The 21,797-nt window shown below is 45.5% G+C and overlaps 1 protein-coding gene across 2 annotated transcripts in view; it reads left to right on the top strand.

Annotated features, from left to right (window-relative positions):
* The window catches only part of F8 (coagulation factor VIII), a 424,604-nt gene that overhangs the window by 311,899 nt on the left and 90,908 nt on the right, over nt 1-21,797 (top strand). For both annotated transcript variants that reach the window (XM_086942238.1, XM_086942237.1), the window contains exons 14-16: nt 5,101-8,734; nt 17,315-17,480; nt 21,039-21,257. In XM_086942238.1, coding sequence (XP_086798364.1) covers nt 5,101-8,734; nt 17,315-17,480; nt 21,039-21,257 — 4,019 coding nt within the window. The remainder of the gene's footprint in view (nt 1-5,100; nt 8,735-17,314; nt 17,481-21,038; nt 21,258-21,797) is intronic.

The raw sequence follows: 21,797 nt of genomic DNA, 5'->3' as shown, positions 1-21,797 counted from the left end.
AAAGGTGGGTTCTATGCTTGAGCTGCAAGATAGGAAAATGACCCCCCTTCCCACTCTTTTTGTCTGATGCTTGGCACCGAAAGTAAGTTGGCATCAGATGAAGGGAGGGCTCTAGACAGATGATGATGCTGTAACCTCATCTGCCATTGCCCCCCCACCCCCCCTAACCCCACTAGCCCAGAGGCTCATCCACCACAGGACCACAAGTCACAGAGGCGATTGCCCCACCCTGTTGTGGTCCGAGCGACCATCACTCATTTTCTCTGTCCTTCTTCTTCATGGTGGGCACAGGCAGGACAAATGGAGAACTGACCCCCTGTGAGTTAGAAAACTCCCTGTGTGCCTGTTTTTTTTCTTCTTTTTTTCAAAGCACATCAATGCAGGTGGAAAGACCTTGCCTCCTCTGAACCAGATAATCAGACGGCTTCCAGTATTCTCTTTACCTAGGGTGATGTGTTAGGGATAAAGTCAGAAAGAGTAGGCTTAAATAATCCATATTGTACTGTGAGAGTGATACTGCATGTGGCAGGAGTGCCTTAGGCCTGTGTGGGAGGGTCAGAATAAGATTATGTATGTGGTCTATGCCTACTCTTCCATAGTGAACTATTCTAGAGCTATAAGAGAGCAATATGGTCAATTCTTTAACGTATTACAAAATAGAAAAATAGGTTTCTGAGTACATACTGAATTGCAAATTGGAAAGTGCATGTTAGCAATATAGGGCTATATTTACAAGGGAAGTGGGGAGCGTGTCGTCCGCGGTCTTGGCTTAACGCCACGCTCTGCCACTTTGGAAATGCAGGGCTGCACTGTAATTACAACAATATGGTTCAGCCCTACCTTTTCCTCTGGGCTGGTGATCATTACAGCTGCCTGGTGCCAACACAGGCACCCTTGGACCATAGTGCAAGGGCGACTGCATTGAGGGAATGATTGTTTATGTGCAGAAAATGTCCCTTCCTGCACATAAACAATCTTTAAAGGGCGTTTTGTAATTTCTATCTGTGCTGCTTAATGCAGCAGACATAGAAGTTGCAACTCATCATTTTTAAAATGATTGTTTATGTGCAGGAAGGGACACCTTCCTGCACATAATCAATCATGCATGTTGTGTTGCTGTTTCTGTGTGTGCTGCAATTTCTGTGTGTGCTGCAAGATGCAGCAAACATAGAAACAGTAAAACGAGGAGAAATAAAGCATTTCTCCTTGTTGTGCCATGTTAAGACCAGGGATTTTTTACCCCACCCTTGTAAATATGGGGCAGCGTCAAAATTATTAAGTGTTGCAGCGGCACACCCACTGCAACACCCATTGCCTTCCCCGTTCATGCTAAGTATAGTGTGAAAGGGTGCCAAATTTAAAAGGTAGCATTAAGCCACATTAAGTGGATTAACACTCCATGTAAATAATGTGAAGCCCGTATCGTCACAGGAACACTGAAAAAATTGACATTCCTGTGGCAATAGGGGATTGTAAGTATGCCCCTGGGTTTCTTGTTGGCAGATACATGTACCCTGTCCAAGCAGGAACCACAATCCTAGTCAGGGTAAGTCAGATACAAACCCTAAATCAACCTGCACTCACCCTCTGGTTAGGTGAAACTAGTGCCTAAAAGCGCAAAGCTCCAACTGTGATTATCTGGCCCCGCCAGACCAGGACAAAGTCATAAGTTCAGGCTGACCGTGATGGAGCGTGGACCTGTTACAGGGACCTACCTGCCCCACTGAACACACTACCTTAATCCTGGTACACGGTCCGCTCTGCGTTGCTTTCCAAGGCTTTGTGTCATCTGATGTCGGTTAAGAGAAAGACCACAGAAGTCAGAGTACCTTAGGCCCAATCCCAAGGCTCCAGGACTGGAGTGGCACCACTTGGCAGGGTAGACTCACAGACGCTGTAGCAGGTGAGTTGGAAAGCCGCATATATCAGATCAGCACAGTAGAGCAGGAGTCCAGCCGAGTGGCAGTCCTGTCAGCAGCCCTGGACTTGTGGACTCTCTGCCAGGAAGAAAGGTACTGTCTTGGTAGGGTCAGAGCCCCTGAACTTACACCCAGTTGTGCTTTTGAAGAGGGAGTGACTCCAAAAAAGGTTCTTCGAAGTGTACTCATGCCCTTTCTTCCCAACCCTTGCTCCAGGCTATCAGTAAAGGGTAATGAGCCCTTTGTGTGTGAAGCAGGACACTGCCCGTTCAGGTGTAAGCGTCAGGTCCCCCTCATTTCCTGCCCAGGAAAAGGTATCAGAATGCAGATGCATGCAGATGAGTTTTCTGTCACACCTACCCTTCCTGTGTTTGTGGCTGTCTAAAGGGAATACACAAAGTGTAGCTGTCACCCACCCCAGATGTTTATTGACACAGACTGCAAGCTCACAGAGCAGTAAGAGTAGAGAAATGTCCACTTCCCAAAAGTAGCCTTTATAAAACAGTAATCTTAAATCCAAATTCATCAGTGAAGAGGATTTATCATTACTAATCCAAAGTTATAAAACTTGATGCAGCTACTACTTTCTAATCAGGAAGTGCATTGCATAAAATTGCATGTTTGCTGAACAGCCGTTGTCCACCAATCTTTACATTCCTCGAAGGGAGCCAGCGTGATTGTGCTTCCTTTCAAGGTACAGAGATGACTGTTAGGCCTGTGGTCGACTCTAAATTTGGTGGACATAGTATGTCAGGATGAATGACTTCATGGCACCCACATCCAGATGAATGATACTCCAGCTGTCAAACTATAAATTAGGTCATTAGCTGGGAGGTGCAGGAAGCGGGCACATGCAATGTAGTCTGGTTGACTCTGGCAGCCGACTGAGGTTAGAACACCAGCCTTCTGATTGCGATCTCAGCATTGCTGTCCTCTCTCTCTCAACCTGTAGCTCCAGTCAAAAGGCTCTTTTATTTCCTCCATGAACAAAACAACTGTCCGTGGGAAAGCTCAAATCAATGGTTATCAAGGTCATTTCATGGAAGAGTCCTCTTTGGGTATATGGGGGCATATTACCAACAACTAGCGATAATTTTTGTCTCTAACTTGTTTAGAGACAAAAATTATCGCCGCACATCGGCGATTTTTATCGCAAATAAACCTTGGTATTATCAAGGTTTAACGCAAATGCGGTAAAAATTCCCGCAAAGCATGAATATCGCTGAAAAGTCAGCGATATTCATGCATTAGCGAGCTAATGCTCTTAGCCATGTTATCCACCTCCCATTGGATAACATGGCTAAGAACTGCTCAGGGCAGGTGTTAGCTTTTGGAGATATTCCCGCTTAGCGCGAATATCTCCAAAAGTTGGTAATAGGAGATAGCGATGTTAGAGACTGTTTTCAGTCTCTAACATCTTGGCACGCCCACTTTGCATCTCATTAGTGATAAATATCACTGACATGCAAAGTGGGGCCCAAGATGGTCGCTATCTCCTACTAGCTGCCGCTAACTGGTGTTAGCGGCAGCTAGGTAATAGGGAGATAATTTTATCTCCGCTTTCTTGGCTTTTAAAGCCAAAAAAGCGGAGATAAACCCCCTTGATAATATGCCCCATGATTCCAGAGCTCTCTCTTGGTATCTGATTCAAGAGTCCTCTCTTGATATCTGATTCCAAAGCTCTTTATAGGTATTTGATTCCAGTGTTCACTCTAGATATCAGATACCAGAGCTCCTCTGGGTATCTGATACCAGAGTTCTCTCTAGATATCTGATTCCAGAGTCCTCTCTGGGTATCTGATTCCAGAGTCCTCTCTGGGTATCTGATTCCAGAGTCTTCTCTCTGGGTATCTGATTCCAGTGTCCTCCCTGGGTATCCGATTCCAGAGTTCTCTCTAGATATCTGATTCCAGAGTCTTCTCTCTGGGTATCTGATTACAGAGTCTTCTCTCTGGGTATCTGATTCCAGAGTTCTCTCTAGATATCTGATTCCAGAGTCCACTCTGGGTATCTGTTTCCAGAGTCCTCTCTGGGTATCTGATTCCAGAGTCTTCTCTCTGGGTATCTGATTCCAGTGTTCTCCCTGGATAGCTGATTCCAGAGCTCTCTTTGGCTATCTGATTCCAGAGTTCTCTCTTTGATTATCTGATTCCAGAGTCCTCTCTCTGGGTATCTGATCCCAGAGTCCTCTCTGGGTATCTGATTCCAGAGTCCTCTCTCTGGGTATCTGATTCCAGAGTCTTCTCTCTGGGTATCTGATTGCAGAGTCTTCTCTCTGGGTATCTGATTCCAGAGTCTTCTCTCTGGGTATCTGATTCCAGAGTCCTCTCTGGGTATCTGATTCCGGAGTCTTCTCTCTGGGTATCTGATTCCAGAGTTCTCTCTAGATATCTGATTCCAGAGTCCTCTCTGGGTATCTGATTCCAGAGTCCTCTCTGGGTATCTGATTCCAGAGTCTTCTCTCTGGGTATCTGATTCCAGTGTTCTCCCTGGATAGCTGATTCCAGAGCTCTCTCTGGGTATCTGATTCCAGTGTTCTCTCTTTGATTATCTGATTCCAGAGTCCTCTCTCTGGATATCTGATCCCAGAGTCCTCTCTGGATATCTGATTCCAGAGTCCTCTCTCTGGGTATCTGATCCCAGAGTCCTCTCTGGGTATCTGATTCCAGAGTCCTCTTTATGTGTATCTGATTCCAGAGTCCTCTCTCTGGGTATCTGATTCCAGAGTTCTCTCTTTGGGTATCTAATCCTAGAGTCCTCTCTGGGTATCTGATTCCAGAGTCCTCTCTGGGTATCTGATTCCAGAGTCCTCTCTGGGTATCTGATGCCAGAGCTCTCTTTGGGTATCTGATTCCACTGTCCTCACTGGATATCAGGTCCCAGAGCTTCTCAGGGTATCTGAAGCCAGAGTTGTCTCCAAGTATCTGGTGCTCGGAGCTCTTCACAGGTGAAATGAAGTCAAAGCTCATTGTGGTTATCTGAAGACACAGCACTTTAAAGGGAACCCAGTTCAGAGGTGTGGGTGTCTGAGCCCAGAACCCTCTCCAGTAACCTGAAGCCCGAGCTTTAAATGAGCTTTTTCCATTCAGGTGTTCTACTTTCCTTCCTGCACATGATCTCTGTCCTGCTTTAACCTGTGGTCCACTCTTGTTACATAATCTTTTGTTCTTTCCTGACACAGGTGAGTGGAAGCTCGAGTCCTTGAACCCATACTTCAGAGACAGGGGCATGAGTGCCACCCTCAGGGTCTCCCAGTGCAGCACGGTGTACGGAGGCTTCTACGAGTATGAATATGAGGAAATCCCAGACGAGCTAATGGAGGAGAGAGTCCTTCAGCCTCGCGGCCACCCAAAGAAACCAAGGCAGTCTGCTCCAGCTGTACGCCGCTGCTGGAGAAAAAAACACAACAACTCCACCACAGCACCAGGAAACGGGGAGCAGATGACCAACCCTGCCATGAAGTGTGCAGACACCCGTCCACCGCACAACAAGACCATCAACCATACAAACAGTACCAGGGATACCAAAAGTTCCTCTGCTGGAGCAGTGTCTGTGGCTACTGAGTTCACTCCCAATCCACCAGACATTCCCTTCCATCTTCTACAAGAGGGTGCCTTTGAGACACTCACTGGTGTCCATGAGGACGTAATTGAGGAGGCGAACGTAGACACAGACAGAGACCTTTTCACATTTTCCCTGGAGAAAACATTGACTCCTTTTTACAAAGACGCCAGTGGTCCTGACAGAGTTGCATATTCAAAAGTGGAGGCAGATGTCCTGCCAATAAAGACTGTTCATAGTAAAGCCAAGATCCCTTTGACGGCAGAAAATAGAGCTCCACCATCCACAGTGCCTGACAAAAGTAAGGAAACTCTCCCTCAAAGTGTGGAGACCCAGGTGGAACTAGGAAAGTTATCAAAACCTTTGCGTCCGCCTCTAAATACTTTGTTCCAGAAAATTGAGGATGTTATCCCATCCATGGATATCACATCATCAGCACCTGGTAGGACTAGAGCCAACACAAAGCTCCCAAACATTGCAACATTACAGAATGAGGTAGTGGCCAAAGCAGAGGAGGCCTCCAGTGCTAAAGAAAGAGGCCTGCATGGCCAAGCTGAATTACCACCATCGTATGGGCCAGTAAACGAAGCAGGCTTTGAGAATACAACAGCAGTCCTTTTAGAAAGGTCGGTAGATCAATCAAAAGTGCAAAGCGAGACTCCAGCCAACTTCGAGGAAACATTCCATAGCAGGAACATGAACTCAGTGGAGCGAATCACACTGTCAAAAATGCTTCCAGTAACAATACCTTCATTTGAGCGCAGCCAGTCTGTTGCAATAAGGGATAGTACAGACACAAAGGAAATTGATGTTTTAGCAAATAGTAGCAGAACCAAAGAACTCGCTGTATCAGCCACAGAGGGGACCCGGATCAAAGACAATCCAGAAACGGCGAGGTCAGCTAGTAATACAAGGCAGGGTATTCAGGGATTGGTCACCAATGAAACATGCAATCCCCAGCTCCAGGGCTGCCTACGACATGTGAAGAAAAGATCTCTAAGGGCAAAGGTGCCTGTGCCACCACAGAAAGAGCCTTCTCCAGGTCTTGGAGTAGATTTAGTGAAAGGTGAAAGCCACTCTCCCCTCAAGCTAGCAGGGACAGTGAAATCCCTGATCGAGGCCAGGACGACCACACAGAACAATCTGAACACTATACTTAAAGGAAAACCTGTGCAGCCTCCTTGGAGAGAAGTTAATCCACACCTAAGAAGTCACAGCACAGGAGACACAGGGAAAACCCAGACCGTTCCATGGACAGTTGACCAATCCATCTCAGAAAGCCCACGATCAACTAATCTGGAAGGGTTTTTCAACCATGTGGTGGACGTACCCAGTGGGAACCCAACAATGACCCAAATAGGGCATGATGTCCATGCAAAAGATAGACCTTCTACCCACAGAGGCAACGCGGCTGCAGAAGAAACCAATGGTGGAGCTGTGCCTTACTTTGAAGAGAACATGACAGGAAAGGAGAACTTGCCACGGTCCAAGGCAGAATCTCAGGCTGCAACACTTCATGATCATGAGATCGTGAATGTAACACCTGTATCTTGGCTGCAGGTCTTCAGCAGAAGTAACGCAGTTGGCGCTGATACATCTGAGAAGAAGCAAAGAAGAGACATTACTCTACTGCCTACTGATTCCCCACCCAGCCTTCAAACATGGGTAGAGAAAGAGAAAGGGGTGACTGGTCAAAAACACCATATGAAACAAGTGTTACAGAGATCAGTGGTAGAAGACAAGCAGCACAAAGTGATGGCCCAAAAGCGACTCAATGAGGTACGGCAGAGTCCAGATGCACAGGACAAAACCGACAGCCATGGAAGGCAGTTCTGGAAAAAGGACTATTCTGTCTCCCAAGATGATCTGCACGTTTTCAAGCCAGTTGCTGTATCTGATGCATCAGCGTCTACACCTGAACACACACAAAGCTGGGGCACGAAAGAGGAGCTGGCTTCCCCAACTCCCATGGGCCACCTTCCAAGGAATGTAGAACAGACAATCAGCCCCAACCCTGGGAGTGATATTGGCAATCACTTTTCACTAATGGTAGAAATGACATCCCTCGCCTCCATCACAGGGGAGAGGGATACTAAGGGGAGCCCTCCAAGGAATGCAGAAGAAGGTTATCCCACCCATATCACCAAGGGGAGCAATACTGCAGAACACCTTGTAGAGACTATAGACAAGGCGTCTGACATCCCCACAGATCAGGGGATCAGTACCATGGAAGATGCTGCAATAACTGTGGGACATATCTCTCCTACTCCAAGCAGTTGGGGAAGCAATCCAGTGAAGCTCCTTCCAATGACCACAAAACAGATCCTTGCCAGGGAGAACCACACTGTGCAACCAGTTCCAATGAACACAGAACAAACCTCTGTCCCCTTGATTACCAAGGAGATGGACACCGTCAACTATCTTCCAAAGGATGCAGAATATGACTCCCACACAGCTAACCATAAAGAGGGTGGTACTGTAACAGAGATTCCAGAAGACACAGAACATATATTTACCACCCTCTACACCAAGCAGACCAATATTATAGACAACCAACTAAAAGATACAAAGCAGGACTCTCACACCACCAGCACCAAAGATAGCAGTGCTATGAGGCACATTTCAGAAAACAAAGAAAACACAACTCACATCCACTACACCAAGGAAAGCAGAGCTAGGGCACGTGTTTCAAATGATGTAAAACAAACCTTTCCCACCAACAGTCCCACAGCGATGGCTGCCATAGGATACCATCCAGCTAAAAGTGTCCAGTCTCCCACCCACAGCCTCACTGTGATGGCTACTACTGGACACCAACCAGCTAAGAGTGTTCGTTCTTCGACTGTCAGCAGCTCCATCGAGAGTGATACAACAGCGAATCCTCGACTCAGCCGGCGCCCTGCCGGCATCCATGAAATATGGGAAGAGAGAAGCAAACGAATGCCCATCAGCAGCACTCATTCACTGCCAAAAGAACTGATTGAGTCTCAGGAGCCCTTCATTCAGCCACAGACCCAAAACATCCTGTCCGAACTGGTGAACTCTGACCCATTGCCTCTGGCACCCCGTGCAATAGAATATGATGACTACCACGGCGTTGACAAGAGCACTGAAGACTTTGACATCTACGACGAAGGCGAAGAAAACCCTGATCTACGCAATAGTGGAGGAGGAAACATTCGGTCCTATTATATTGCAGCAGAAGAGGTGATGTGGGACTACGGCATCCAGCACTCTGCTCACTCTGGAAGCAGGTGAGGCTTTTCCTGCATATGCCTTTTCAGAATGAACATACTTGGTAAGGATTTTTAGGTGAACCTTAACTAGTCCAGCAATCCTCAAGTGCTTTCCCACCTGGATAAAATTATTTATCATTCTCTGCACTTGCATAATGAGTGTGGTGGAAAGCAGGACAGGATTGGTCTGGAATAAAAGCATTATTTTTGGCAGAATAAACTTCTAGCTGCTATCGGTTTTCCAGTCATGAAAGCCCATATGCCAGGACTGCAAGTTTTGCTATAATGTTTGCAAGGGTGGGGTGTAGTAAGCTGAAACGAGTTATTTCACAGAGCAAGTTAAGTTAGTACCAAAGTAGATATTACATTGTGTAGACCAACTGAAGGGGAAGCACACATGCAAATCATTTACCTGGTTCTGGATACTCAAAACCCATTTTTGTAAGTGCACTTAAGACCTCAATACTCACCTTTTTCTGTACAAATATTGCACCAATAAGAAGACAATTCCTCCATCTGCATATCTGTTCCAGTCATAGCCATGTCTTCATTGATCCTTATGCTATACCAAACTCAATGCTAAGTTCTCAGGTTCCTGCCTGTGCTCACCCGTGTTGATCATGTCCTTTACATGTTGCAAGATGACTGGCTAGTAGTCACAATGCCTCCAAGCAATGGCCTTTTCCTCTTCTTTCATGACCTCAGCTTACGCCAGCTGGGACACCTTTCTCAGAGCTCCACGCTGCATTAATCCTCCCCCCATCTTTGTTGTTGATATCTGCGAGACCCAGAGTTTTCAGTGTATTTTTCAGATTTACAGAAATTATTTGATTTCTATAAGCATAAGGGGGCATCTGTTAGTAAGGAACTTGCTTAGAATGTAATGATCCTGTGAGCACCTTCAAATCTCTGCATCGTCGAGGTAAGAGCTTGTCAGACCTCAAAACAATTTAATTTATATTTTCATACACTACCTCCACCTTTGCTTGAACCATGGTCATTATTTCCTATTTGTTCCCAAAGAAGTGCACTTTTATAAGGATATCAGGTAGACAGGCCCCCCTGAGACCTCTGGCCCTGCTGTGTGTGTCCAGAGATGCCTTAATTTGCTAATCCTCAGTTCAGCCCCTGATCGGTTTGCAGTAGCTCTCAAATGTCTTGGCCCTCTGCCCCTCCAGGCAGACCCCTGATGTGGATGTTGCTTCACCTCAGTCAGTTTTCTAAATCTTCTTGCATGAGGTGTAATTCCTCGTTCTGTTTTCGAAGACAGATGATGAGCTCCCTCATTCTAGGCTATTCCTTTGATCTGTTGTCTGAAGTCTTCATACATGCCAACATGTAGAAGAGGTAAGTGGAAGATTTTAATAAAATAATCTGGAGGGTGTATCTCCCCCATTAACTTCTATTGGGCACCAAAAATCCAGAGTCTCCCGCCTGAATAGCATCGCTTGGCATGCATGCGTCTTTTCAATATCATCCACTCTTGTTCACATAAATGTCAGGCCACCTTTAGGTTTTTAATGGGAATCTTGAATTGGATTTTATTGTCCCCACATTCATATTAAAATCTTTTGCTTGAGTTTTATAGTAAGTCCTGGGCAATCTCAGTTCGTTCTTGCCCCAAAGAAGTACCAGTCATCGATGGTGGGAGTGGGTGACATGCTGTTTTTCATCATCTTTTGTCCCTTGTTTGTTAGTCAGCTTGTCTTTAACCAAAGAATTTCTTCAGCTTCTTCTGGCTGCCATAGTGTCCCACAGAATGTGTAGGTAGAAGGGTAGCTCCATGGGGTAACATAGCATCAAAACATGTATGAAGTACTCCACCAGGAGCAGTGTCACTGGGGACGTAAGGCTGCTAAATCTGATCCTTTGTGCACTGGTTTAGCTCATGTAGAGTGTTGCGCCTAGCGCTGTTGATATATCCATGGGAAGGGAAACAAAAAAAGGTTTGGGTCCTGTCTCTGACCGGCTTGGACCTCAACTATCTTACAAAACAGAACAAACTAGCCAGTCAGGTTTACTTTCTAGTGATTTAGGAGGCACCCAGCCTGTCTGTACTGAGTGATCCATAGAGTTGTTTAGAAAATATTTTTATTTTATTTTATTCAAATTTGATTAACTTATCAGTATGTCTTCAAAGGCACATTTATCAAAACAATCAAGTAAACATTCAGACAATAATGTGCGCAATATATACAAGTGTTGGAACTGTACACAATAAATACTCAAAATTCAGGAACACCAAAAACAAAACTATATACAAATCAATTGAGACATGAGAAACATTTAACAAAAAGAGAGCCAGTCCCTCAAATTATAAACCAAAAGACAGGCGGACACGGGGATTCGATGATACTGCCTGCCTGTCTCAATAGGCCTGTGATTAGGTATTTTGAGGATTAAACAACTAAGGAGAGAGAGAGTGGTGTTATTTATTCCCTAGCTGCACCCTTCTTCCTTGTCACAGGTTGGGGGTCAACGCGTTTCGAACCACCGATGAGTTATGGGTTCTCCTCAGGACGTGGACTGGGTGAATCCGTTTCTGAAAAATAGGGGATTTGGTGTAAATATTGTGTTGCGGAAACATAGTAGTGACCTCTCTGACTGAAATATTGGTCCAGTTTCCAATTGAAGGCAAGCAGTGCCCCTCCCTGACCTCCGGATTAATTACCGGGCGTTTCAATCTACAACATGTCTCTCACTCGTTCTCAAATTCAGGTAGGACTGCAGGCAGCATTTTCAATTTTTTAATTTACTATGCACCTCGTTCTGCCCAGTTTGGCCCTGTAGCCCTCACCTCCACATATTATTGTTTTCAGAAACTCCACACCGCGTGAAGCTGCTTCACAACCTTGCAGCCCCTGTGGCTGTCCTGCAGGTACAGATTTTTTTACAACCAATATTTCAGTCAGAGAGGTCACTACTATGTTTCCGCAACACAATATTTTCACCAAATCCCCTATTTTTCAGAAACTGATTAACCCAGTCCACGTCCTGAGGTGGTTCGAAACACGTTGACCCCCAACCTGTGACAAGGAAGAAGGGTGCAGCTAGGGAATAAATAACACCACTCTCTCTCTCCCTAGTTGTTTAATCCTCAAAATACCTAATCACAGGCCTATTGAGACAGGCAGGCAGTATCATTGAATCCCCGTGTCCGCCTGTCTTTTGGTTTATAATTTGAGGGACTGGCTCTCTTTTTGTTAAATGTTTCTCATGTCTCAATTGATTTGTATATAGTTTTGTTTTTGGTGTTCCTGAATTTTGAGTATTTATTGTGTACAGTTCCAACACTTGTATATATTGCGCACATTATTGTCTGAATGTTTACTTGATTGTTTTGATAAATGTGCCTTTGAAGACATACTGATAAGTTAATCAAATTTGAATAAAATAAAATTAAAATCTTTTCTAAACAACTCTGTGGATCACTCAGTACAGACAGGCTGGGTGCCTCCTAAATCACTAGAAAGTAAACCTGACTGGCTGATATATCCATGGGGCCATGAGGAGCCACTCCTCTGCTCTACAGTACTCGTGCAGGCGCGGATTCAGGACTGTTGGCCGTGCTGTGTGGATAACAAGCAGATATAGCCTGTTCATCTGTAGATTGCAGGTCTAGGAGTTCTTCAGTTTCTGTCATTCACTCACATGATAATTCACAAATCTATCCTCACTTCTCGTGCATTGCCTTCATTGCTGTTTAATTGAGGGGCCATCTTAAGCACACTATGTACTCCTGATGTTGGTGCGGGCAGGCACATATATGTCAGGTGCCGGAAACACAGTATCACAACTTTGATTGACTGACTTGGGTAGAGCACCAACCTTCAGGTTAAGCTTTCTAGTTTATCCAGTATGCAGACAGGCCCGATCTCACTGCTGCTGTCTCAGTCGTGCAGTGTTTGCTACACCTGTGAGACTTACCATGTACTAGGGGGTCCCTGTTAGCATACTCCTTTTTCTCATGTAGTGTGCTGAAAGATGCACTTATCACTGTTGCACTTTGTAGCAGCACCTTTGCTTACACCGTCATCTCTGGTATGAGCCGACTGCTGGGCGAAAGGGCAGAGAAATCCAGCTCTCAGCTCCTTGGCTTTCTCCTGTGACTCCCATGGAGGTTTGAGATTGTCACTGTGTTCGATTGTTGTGTCTCTACCACTCCCTTGTCACATCTGGAAGCCACGGAGGCGAGAAGGGGGATCAGGTTTCTTACAAAAAGGTGTTTTAATTAGGGTTTGAGTGAAGAGCCACATAGATTTGACTACTCCTTTACCCAGCTAACCACACCCCTTCTCAGAAGGTTGCTTTGAAACTAGCTTCACAGAGGGGGACAGTGAGAAGAAAGGAAACACATCCATATGGATGTGTAATGCTCAAGATTGTGCCACACACCAGCAATTCTGTCACTCGAAAGCTGTTTTCAAAGCCTGTCATTCGAACATACACCACCACATATGACTCTTTCAAGGATGTACATCCCTGTACAAGTGCTGTGTGATCTTGGAGGGTGCTCTCTGCATAAACCCACGTTTATGACCCATATGCATCTGTGTGCTTTTCACATATGCATCTGATTGTTTGTGTGTGATCTAACCCTATAGAGTTTGTGTGCACTCGTGTTGACACCATTACTTTATGGTGTGTGTCTGATGATTTTATTACTTTATGGTCTGGGCCTGATGATTATGCAATCAGGAAATGAGTCACCCAATCAGCAGCCATCTTAATTGGACCAGGACTATAAAGGCACTCCGCACCCACATCCAGTTGCTAAGCAATCAGGAATCGGTGCGGCCTCTGTTGTATGTTCAGAGCAGCTCTGGTCTCTTTGGACTTCATGATAACTGCATCTAGTGGACCCTGATTCATGAGCCTGCAGAGGACATCAGCGCATCATTCTGTGTCACGAGTCTGCAGTGGATGTCGTCATCCTGTGTCACAAGTCTGCAGTGGATGTCAGCATGTCATCCTGTGTCTTGGACCTGCAGTGGACATAGGCACATCTGAAACTATACATTAAGTCATGCCACCAGTCGTGCACCCCCAAGGGGATTTCTTTAATACCTTGCAATAGATTCTCACCACAGCAGCTCTCTGCAGAGGTAACAAGTCAGTACATGCAGAACTACAACTGCATCTTTGTTATTTTGTCCCATTCCCTTCATTCTGACATAAGCCAGCAGAAATGCGGTCCGCAATGCAGTTAGGGGGTGATAGGACTAGCACAAATGTCGCTTGCGCTCGGTTCAGGATATCTAAGGTTAGTGCATCCGACAGATTGCCTAGCCCATGTATGCTAAACTAGCCAGAGCGATGGACGTAGACCAGGTACTGACATCCATCTTAGAAACGATCACAAGTCTATACAGAAACCGTACGTAGGGAGGTAGCTTGGTTGTTTCACAAGGGGAAGCCTGGTTCTTCTAGTGCTAAAAGAAATCCATGAGTATTTCCTCCTCTATTGCTCTCGACTGGCAGAACATCTTCAACTCGTGCTTCTGCTCCCTCTCCTCATCTTGCTCTTTCAGGGGTTGGAACTGCCACTCCCACTCAGGCTCATGCAATACATTTCATACAGCCTCCCACCATTCCATATGAGGCTCCAGAAAGGTTCTCTGGTGATCCCAAAATATATGCCACATTCCTTAGTCAATGCATGTTAACCTTCCTATGCAAACCTGCAACCTTCCCTGATGGGCAGAGTAAAATGGCATTTGTTCTGTCATATTTAGGGGGGTAATGCCGCCAGTCGGCCTATCCTCATCATCGAATGCAACAACCCTATTCTATACAATTTCACCACCTTTTGCGATGAAATAAAAAAAACTGCTTGACTGCAGGGCACATGGGCATTCTTTGGATACGGAGTTGATTGCCCTGCAGCAAGGCACACAAGACCTGTTGTCTTATATAACCACGTTTAATAGACTAGCGGTTGAAAACGCAAGACCAGAAGCCAAACACTACTCATTATTTTACCCAGCACTTATTGGCGAGCTCCGGGAAATACTAGTTCAGGTGGTCAGCCTTCCAGACACTTGTAAGGGAACTTATAGCTTTAACTACCCAGTTAGATCACAGGTTGCTGGAACTAAAAGGAGATAAAACTTTAATGGACTCTAAGATGATTGTGGTCTGAACTAAGTTCTTGGTGGGGGAGAACGACTTGAAAGGAAGTAACAACCCCGAACCCATACAGGTGAATGGAATCAGGGCATCTCTTACTCAAGTGGAACGTGAGAAAAGGAGAAAGCTGAAGCTTTGATTACACTGTGGCAAATGTGGCCCCTTTATCAAAGATTGTAGAACTCGCCCTAAGTTGGGAGAAGAAAGAAAGGGAAGGAGCAAGCCATAGTACACATTCAGATAACACCAAAGGTAGTGGGAAACTAGTACTCTTGGGTTTGAAATAGATCCCTGACTCAAGACAACCAATGAACCAAGAGATCTCTAAATTTTTGGCAAATACACAGCTGGTGCTGTGGCCCATATAAACGCCAATATCACTCTGACCTTACCATATGCTAGACAAGTTCAGATAGAGGTCCTCCTAGATTACAGAGCTGCTGGTAATATAATTGATCACTCATTGGCTAGTCAGCTAAGGATACCATCTATTAAAAAGGCAATGCTAACCTCCGGGCCAGTGCGTTACCACACACATTCTATGGTTATGCTCTTAGGGCTGGACCATTACGAGAGCATCCATTCTGACCTTATTGACCCACCTAACTTCCACCTGATTATAGGAATGCCATGGTTCACTTTGCACAACCACACCATACACCATACACTGGGCTGCTCACACAGGTGTCCTAGAGTCAGCCTACTGTATAACACATTGTACTGAACAAACAAAAGCGCTGCACTCAGCGAACAGTACTCCAGCTTGTTTTTTATCTTATGGTAGGAAGGCCTAAATCTGTGGTGTTTCCACCTTACCCCCTAACTATCAAGACTTTCATGAGGTTTTCAGCAAGGATTAAACTTGTCAATTACCCCGCTTAATGAATATGATTGTAGGATAGATCTGATGCCAGGAGCTAATATACCTTGTAGTAGGATTTATGTTCCACTGAGCCAGAGAATCAGCATCTCTGACAATACTTAGATGAATACCTGGCATCGTGGTTCATACGTCTTTCCTATAAGTCCTTTGCAGTCCCCCGGCCTCTTCGCCTCTTTTCTTCATCTCAAAGAAGGGGGGTGACAACGTGCCTGCATTGACTACAGGGTGGTGAATAAGATTGCGGTTGAATACTCTTACCTGTTGCCACTTATTCCTGTACTATTGGATTAACTAAAAGGACCTATGGACTTTACAAAACTTGGCCTCAGGGAAGCAATCCATCGTGTGCAAGTCCGAAAGGGTGATGAATGGAAGACAGCATTCAGGACCATCTTTGGCCTGTACAAATATCAGGTCATGCCCTTCGGACTTTGCAATGCCCCTGCTGCCTTCCAGTATTGTATGGATGATGTTCTACAAAGCTACCTGTGTGATGCACATTGACAACATTCTGATTATCTCTGACACTATGAAAACACACATTGATCACGCCAAAGATATGCTTATACGCCTAAGAGAGAACTATCTCTTTGCAAAGCTGGAGAAGTGTCAGTTTCATGCATCCAAGATTGAGTTCCTGGGTTATGTTATCAGCCCTAAAGGAATCAAGATGGACAACAGCAAAGTAGCGGCCAGCACTCAGTAGAACACTCTGACAACCGTGAAACTTTGCAAAGCTTTCTTGGCTTTGCAAACATTTACTGGAGGTTTTTACAACATTTCTCCAATGTAGTATGACCTTTGACACAACTCCTGTGAAAAAGGCAGCGTTTAAGTGGACAGAAGCCGAGCTAGCATCCAATCAATTGAAAAAACAATTCACGCAGGCCCCAATATTAGGGCTTCCGGACGTGACCTTGCCATTTCAGTGGGAAGCTGACACGTCGTATCATGCGATAGGAGGAGTCCTGTAACAACAACATTCAGGCACAACCAGAGGCACCCAGTGATGTTTTATTCCCGGAGATTCACCCCCAGCGAACAGAACTATAGCATTACAGATAAGGAAATCTTGGCCATCAAGAAAGCCTTTGAACAGTGGAGAAACTACTCGTTGGGACTCGCCATATGGTCGAGGTCTACACTGACCATCGGAATTCCAGTTCTTGAAATTTGCTATCTCCAAAACCACCATTAATTTTACATGAAGGCAATTCCGTGGAGGAACACGTCCTGAACATAAACGTTAATATAGGGGATCAGGGGTTCTTATCCACTGTAAAAAAAAGCAAAACAAGATATAAATAGCCATGACTGGATTTTCACAGAGAACAAGAGGAAGAAGGATCATGGCCTGCTATTTCATCAGATCGTCACACGTACTAGGTTCAGGATATCTCAGGTTAGTGCATCAGCAACCTGTCTTGGCATGACACACCAGAGGTTATGTGTCTAGGAAGCCATGTTCAAAGCCTCAAGTATGCCCCTCCAGAGGTTCTGTGGGGAGGGAATGCCTTTCAGATGATCCTGGGCATGGCCCCTTGGAAAGTGACTTACTATTCTGACTATATTTCTCCTTTTTGTAGGGCCCAGGGCAATGGTTGGGCGAAACCTCTCCTACTGTACAAGAAGGTGGTTTTTCGTGCCTACATGGACAGTCATTTCACAGAGCCTGTGATCCGGGGAGAACTAGACGAGCACCTTGGCATCATGGGACCATACATCCGGGCAGAGATAAACGACGTAATCATGGTGAGTCATGGTACCCTCCTGCTTGTATCTTTACACTCTCTTGCAATGACCTCTCAAATGCCCTCTGAAGATGAAGGGTAAACAAACCACCATCCTCTGGCACACAGTGCAATGTGTGTATTGAAGGTGGCACCTAAGATAGCAGCTTGCACATTATGTTCCCATATCTTCAGAAGAAGGAGACACACTAGAAATAAAGGTTCATTGTCTCTGAAACAAAAGAGGAGCAGTAGAGCCGAACAATGTACGTGTGTGAGTTTGGGAAATTTGTTTGAGTACCAATGTGATAACTTGTTGAAAATTTTTTTTTTATAAGAAATATATATTTGTGACTGACAGTTGTAAGGCGAGTAACCATCTAGATCTAACCATGTCATCATTCAACACAAAATATTTTATTGTTGGTTCATAATTTTGTATTTTGAAATCTTCTGGATTAATTTGTAGAGAATATTCTTTATCCTACTTTGTCTTACTTTTTTTTAAGTACTTTCTCTACACTTGTATATTCTCTCCTAATGACCGTGCTGCTGATGAATGTTTCTGTAAAATAACCAGCAGGGTAGGTTGGGAAGTCCCCGGGATTGAGCGGTTGTTTGTAGGTCACATCTGGGAGGCTTCAATGTAAGTTCTTATATCTTGGGAACCACAGGGAAAGAGAAGGGACTTGTAGCTTAATTGCAGACTTTGGGCCCTGTAGACCTAGATAAACCATCTACTAAGTAATCCCAGACAGACCTCCATGGCTTGAGTATGTGCGTCTGGGCGCTGAATGGTGTATGAAGCCTTCTCCTGCTGTGACCAGAGCTTCACAACTGTGAGGTTCTTCCCTTCTTTGGTGCAGCACGTCTGTGCTCCTTCCCCTTTCCCTGTTTCAATGCTTCGGTTCTCCATTCCCTCTTCCTTGACGCTCCTCTAGGGCCTTGCCGTGGTTCATCGCCAGAATGATCAACAATTACCGTAGTCATAATGCAGGCTAAACTTTCTTCTCAAACAGTTCTGAAGGAAAAGACTCAAGACTTGGCTTTTCGACTGAGCCCAATACCACCACCTGGATTACCTCACGGGTAATTAGTAGCGCTCTACAAATACTGATTGATTGATTGATTGATCTGTCACTAGTTCTTTCTCAGCCCAGTCCAAGATGCTGTCACCAGCACCACCGCCAAGACCTGCGTGCACTATTTCTCTATCCCTCAGCTTGCCGTGGTCTCAGCTGTAGGGACCTTTACGCTCCCTGCTCTCAGTTCTCCACGGTAACAACACTACATCAGAAATCTCTGAGCTGCAGGGGAGCATTTGTTACTGATATGTGTGACTCTGCACCGCACTCACTTGGAGATTGTGCCATATCTGCAGGCTGTGTGGAGATCTGCTTACTCAAACTGCATATGTATCTAGATAAAGATTAAAATGTAAATCCAGTACTTGTATAGCGCACGAATCACCCCGAAGGGGTATCTCGGCACTAGGGGCCGTAGGCAAGATTAGGCAAGCTATTGCCCAGAGTCGCATGGTGCTGGGCAGACCCCTGCTGCTGGTGCCAGGGATCGAACTGTGATCCCCAGCATCCAGCGTCAGTCGCCCTGGCCGCGGCGCCACATATCATCCCAGAGGCTGCTCTCAATACTGAGCATTTCAATACACTCAGACAACAGTGAGAACAGCCATAGACTATATGCAGCCTATCTACCTCAATATGTGATCCAAAGGCCAGCCAATGACGTGGAGAGACACAGAGCTCCGGCCCCACACAGAGGTTGAGCTGGTTTCATCTTCTACTATAGTTAAGGTAACAACAAATAAATCCTCAGATGTCTCCACTGCATCTCATTGCTGACTTATTGATCTTCATTGTTCATATTCAAGCGCGCTCCTTGGACGTCTCTCACCCGCATTGACGGGATAGGAGCAGTTTTTATTCCTTTTCGGTGGAAATGCTTGCAATAAGTCTGACCACCGGCAATAACTTGGGGTAACATTCCAACCCGGCATTCTTTTGCCCACGAGGTCACCTCAAATTAAACCCAGCAATATGTAAGTCAGCCTTGGTCCTGCGCCATTAGGAACAGTCCAACCCGAACTGCAACGCAAGATGCACTCCGAACCGGAATACAATCAACCCAAGACCGGTTTCAGCCTGATCTCTCCTCCTCAATTGGGTGTACCTTGGTTCCTGAGCTGCAGTGAGTATGGGACCCACATCTTGTCAGACTGCCACTCAGGATATTACATGAAACACACAAAAGGTGAAGGAAGGAATGCCTGCAGTTTGTCTGACACAAGCATCCACAAGAGGGAGCATTACAACCCATCATTCTTTTCCCCACTAACCACCTCAGATTAGACCCAGTCTGTGCCATTGCAACCAATTTAAAAATATGTTTTTTCAATTTTCCCTGTACTTTACAATAGGGAGACTCAGCAGTCAGGGTTTTTTAACTCGCAAATAAAAATATGAAGGAGTGGTGTGGCTCACTGGTTAGAGGCGGCAGATCCGGAAGCAGAGGACGGCCCGGGACCAGGGTTCAATTCCTGACGCGGCAGGGTCGTGGACCAGGGTCAGCGGACTCGATAATTCTCGCCTCGGTGCCTACTATAAACAACACATCACATTCGGCAACTCTGGGCATTAACTTGCCTCATCTCTACAACGGCCCCCCACATTCGCCGGGGATGCCTGGTTTCACCTTGGAGATACCCAGTAGGGACCATCTCACAGGGATAGCCAGGACGGGTTCCCCAGCGGTCTACAGCGCCACAACGCCTCAGGGCAGCAGTGCGCTTTACAAGACCACATACATTACATTGCAGTATACTTTTATGTTTAATATTAATGTAAGTTCATTTTATATATTTATTTTAAACGTAGAACATCTTCTGAAAAAGACTGGACCACTATTAACTTAATATGGAAATAAATCTTCCCTTAATAAAAGTATAATAAATTAAAAATATTTCTCTAAATGCTACCGACCTGTCTCAACAGTTCTCCATATTGAGCATCAGACTTCATTAAATTGATAAATGACCACCCTCCTCCCTGGCAGCTCAATCTGAATTGGAACAGGGATTTTGAGCTATCCCTATCTTTCAAGATTATCACAACAAACTGAGAAAGCACCTGCCACAGGCTAGGACTCTGCAGTTCCTCCTTTATAAGCCATGATGTGAACAGTTGCCTTTCCTCTTTTTTCTTAAAATGAAGATAAAATGTAACTTGTTTTCTTTTAGAGGGGTTGTTTTTTATCACTGGAGAGATGCAAGTCGCTGTGTGGAGGAAGTGATGTGGGATCTGGCACATCAGCAAACATTTTCTAATATTGTAAATGTAACAAGAATCACCTTGGTGGAAAGTAGGGTTGCCATTAAGTGACCTTTTATTCGCCAGGATCTTTCACACCAGGCTGTTTCATTAAACCTTGAGTACGTTATTTTTCCTGCCTTTTCCTGCCTCCTATGTTCACTTCCTGCCTAATGCCATGTTATCCTCTCCAGAATCTTAGTATTGGCTTTTCTTGAACCCTACATTTACGCTTTGCTTACGCTAACCCACAGGTGCACTTCAAGAACTTGGCGTCGAGGCCCTACTCGTTCTACTCGAACCTGATGCCATTCGATGGGAGTTTGGATGAAGATGAAGATGAAGTTCAGACCCCCTACCAGGTGATGCCTCAGGAGACCAGGAAGTACACCGGGAAGGTGTCTGAGCAGATGGGACCAACCGAGAACGGCTTTGCCTGCAGGGCCTGGGCGTACTTCTCCAATGTCAACATGGTACGTGAGACATATGGTGATGCTACTCTCACAGCCATTGGACATCTACTTGTTCACAGCCTCCTTTGCCCATGTGCGACTACAAGGCCTTTGTCAAATGTTTTACTGCAAATACTTTACCCCATCCCCACATGCCTGCTAAATTTGAGGGACCACAGGTGCTGACTCCACACCTGCTTCCTTCTGTGAGTGTACACCGCGGCCCCAACACCACATCTGTTCTTGTGCCATCCTGAGTCTTCCTTGCAATGTCCAGTTCCCGTGTGTGACCTTGGGCTCCTTGCCATGTCATCATCTTTAGGATCATGGCTTCTTCATCTGATAGACTCTTCACCTGTGTGATCTCTGTGCTCTCCGCTTGTGCCACCTTCATCTTTATGGTCATGGACTCACCGTCCTGTGCCCCCTTCACACACGGCACAGGTTGGTCGATGGGTCCTTAAAAATACAGAAGAAGGGGACGCAGTGGCAAACATCTATGGAAACAATAGCTGGCAAGATGGCTCAGTGAGTTACCGCTTGAAGACGAGATTGGCAGTT

This window comes from Lissotriton vulgaris, chromosome 10, assembly GCF_964263255.1.
Source record: "Lissotriton vulgaris chromosome 10, aLisVul1.2, whole genome shotgun sequence".
Classification (NCBI taxonomy): domain Eukaryota; kingdom Metazoa; phylum Chordata; class Amphibia; order Caudata; family Salamandridae; genus Lissotriton; species Lissotriton vulgaris.
Note: the sequence above shows the minus strand (reverse complement) of the source record. Positions and strands in the feature narration are given on the sequence as shown.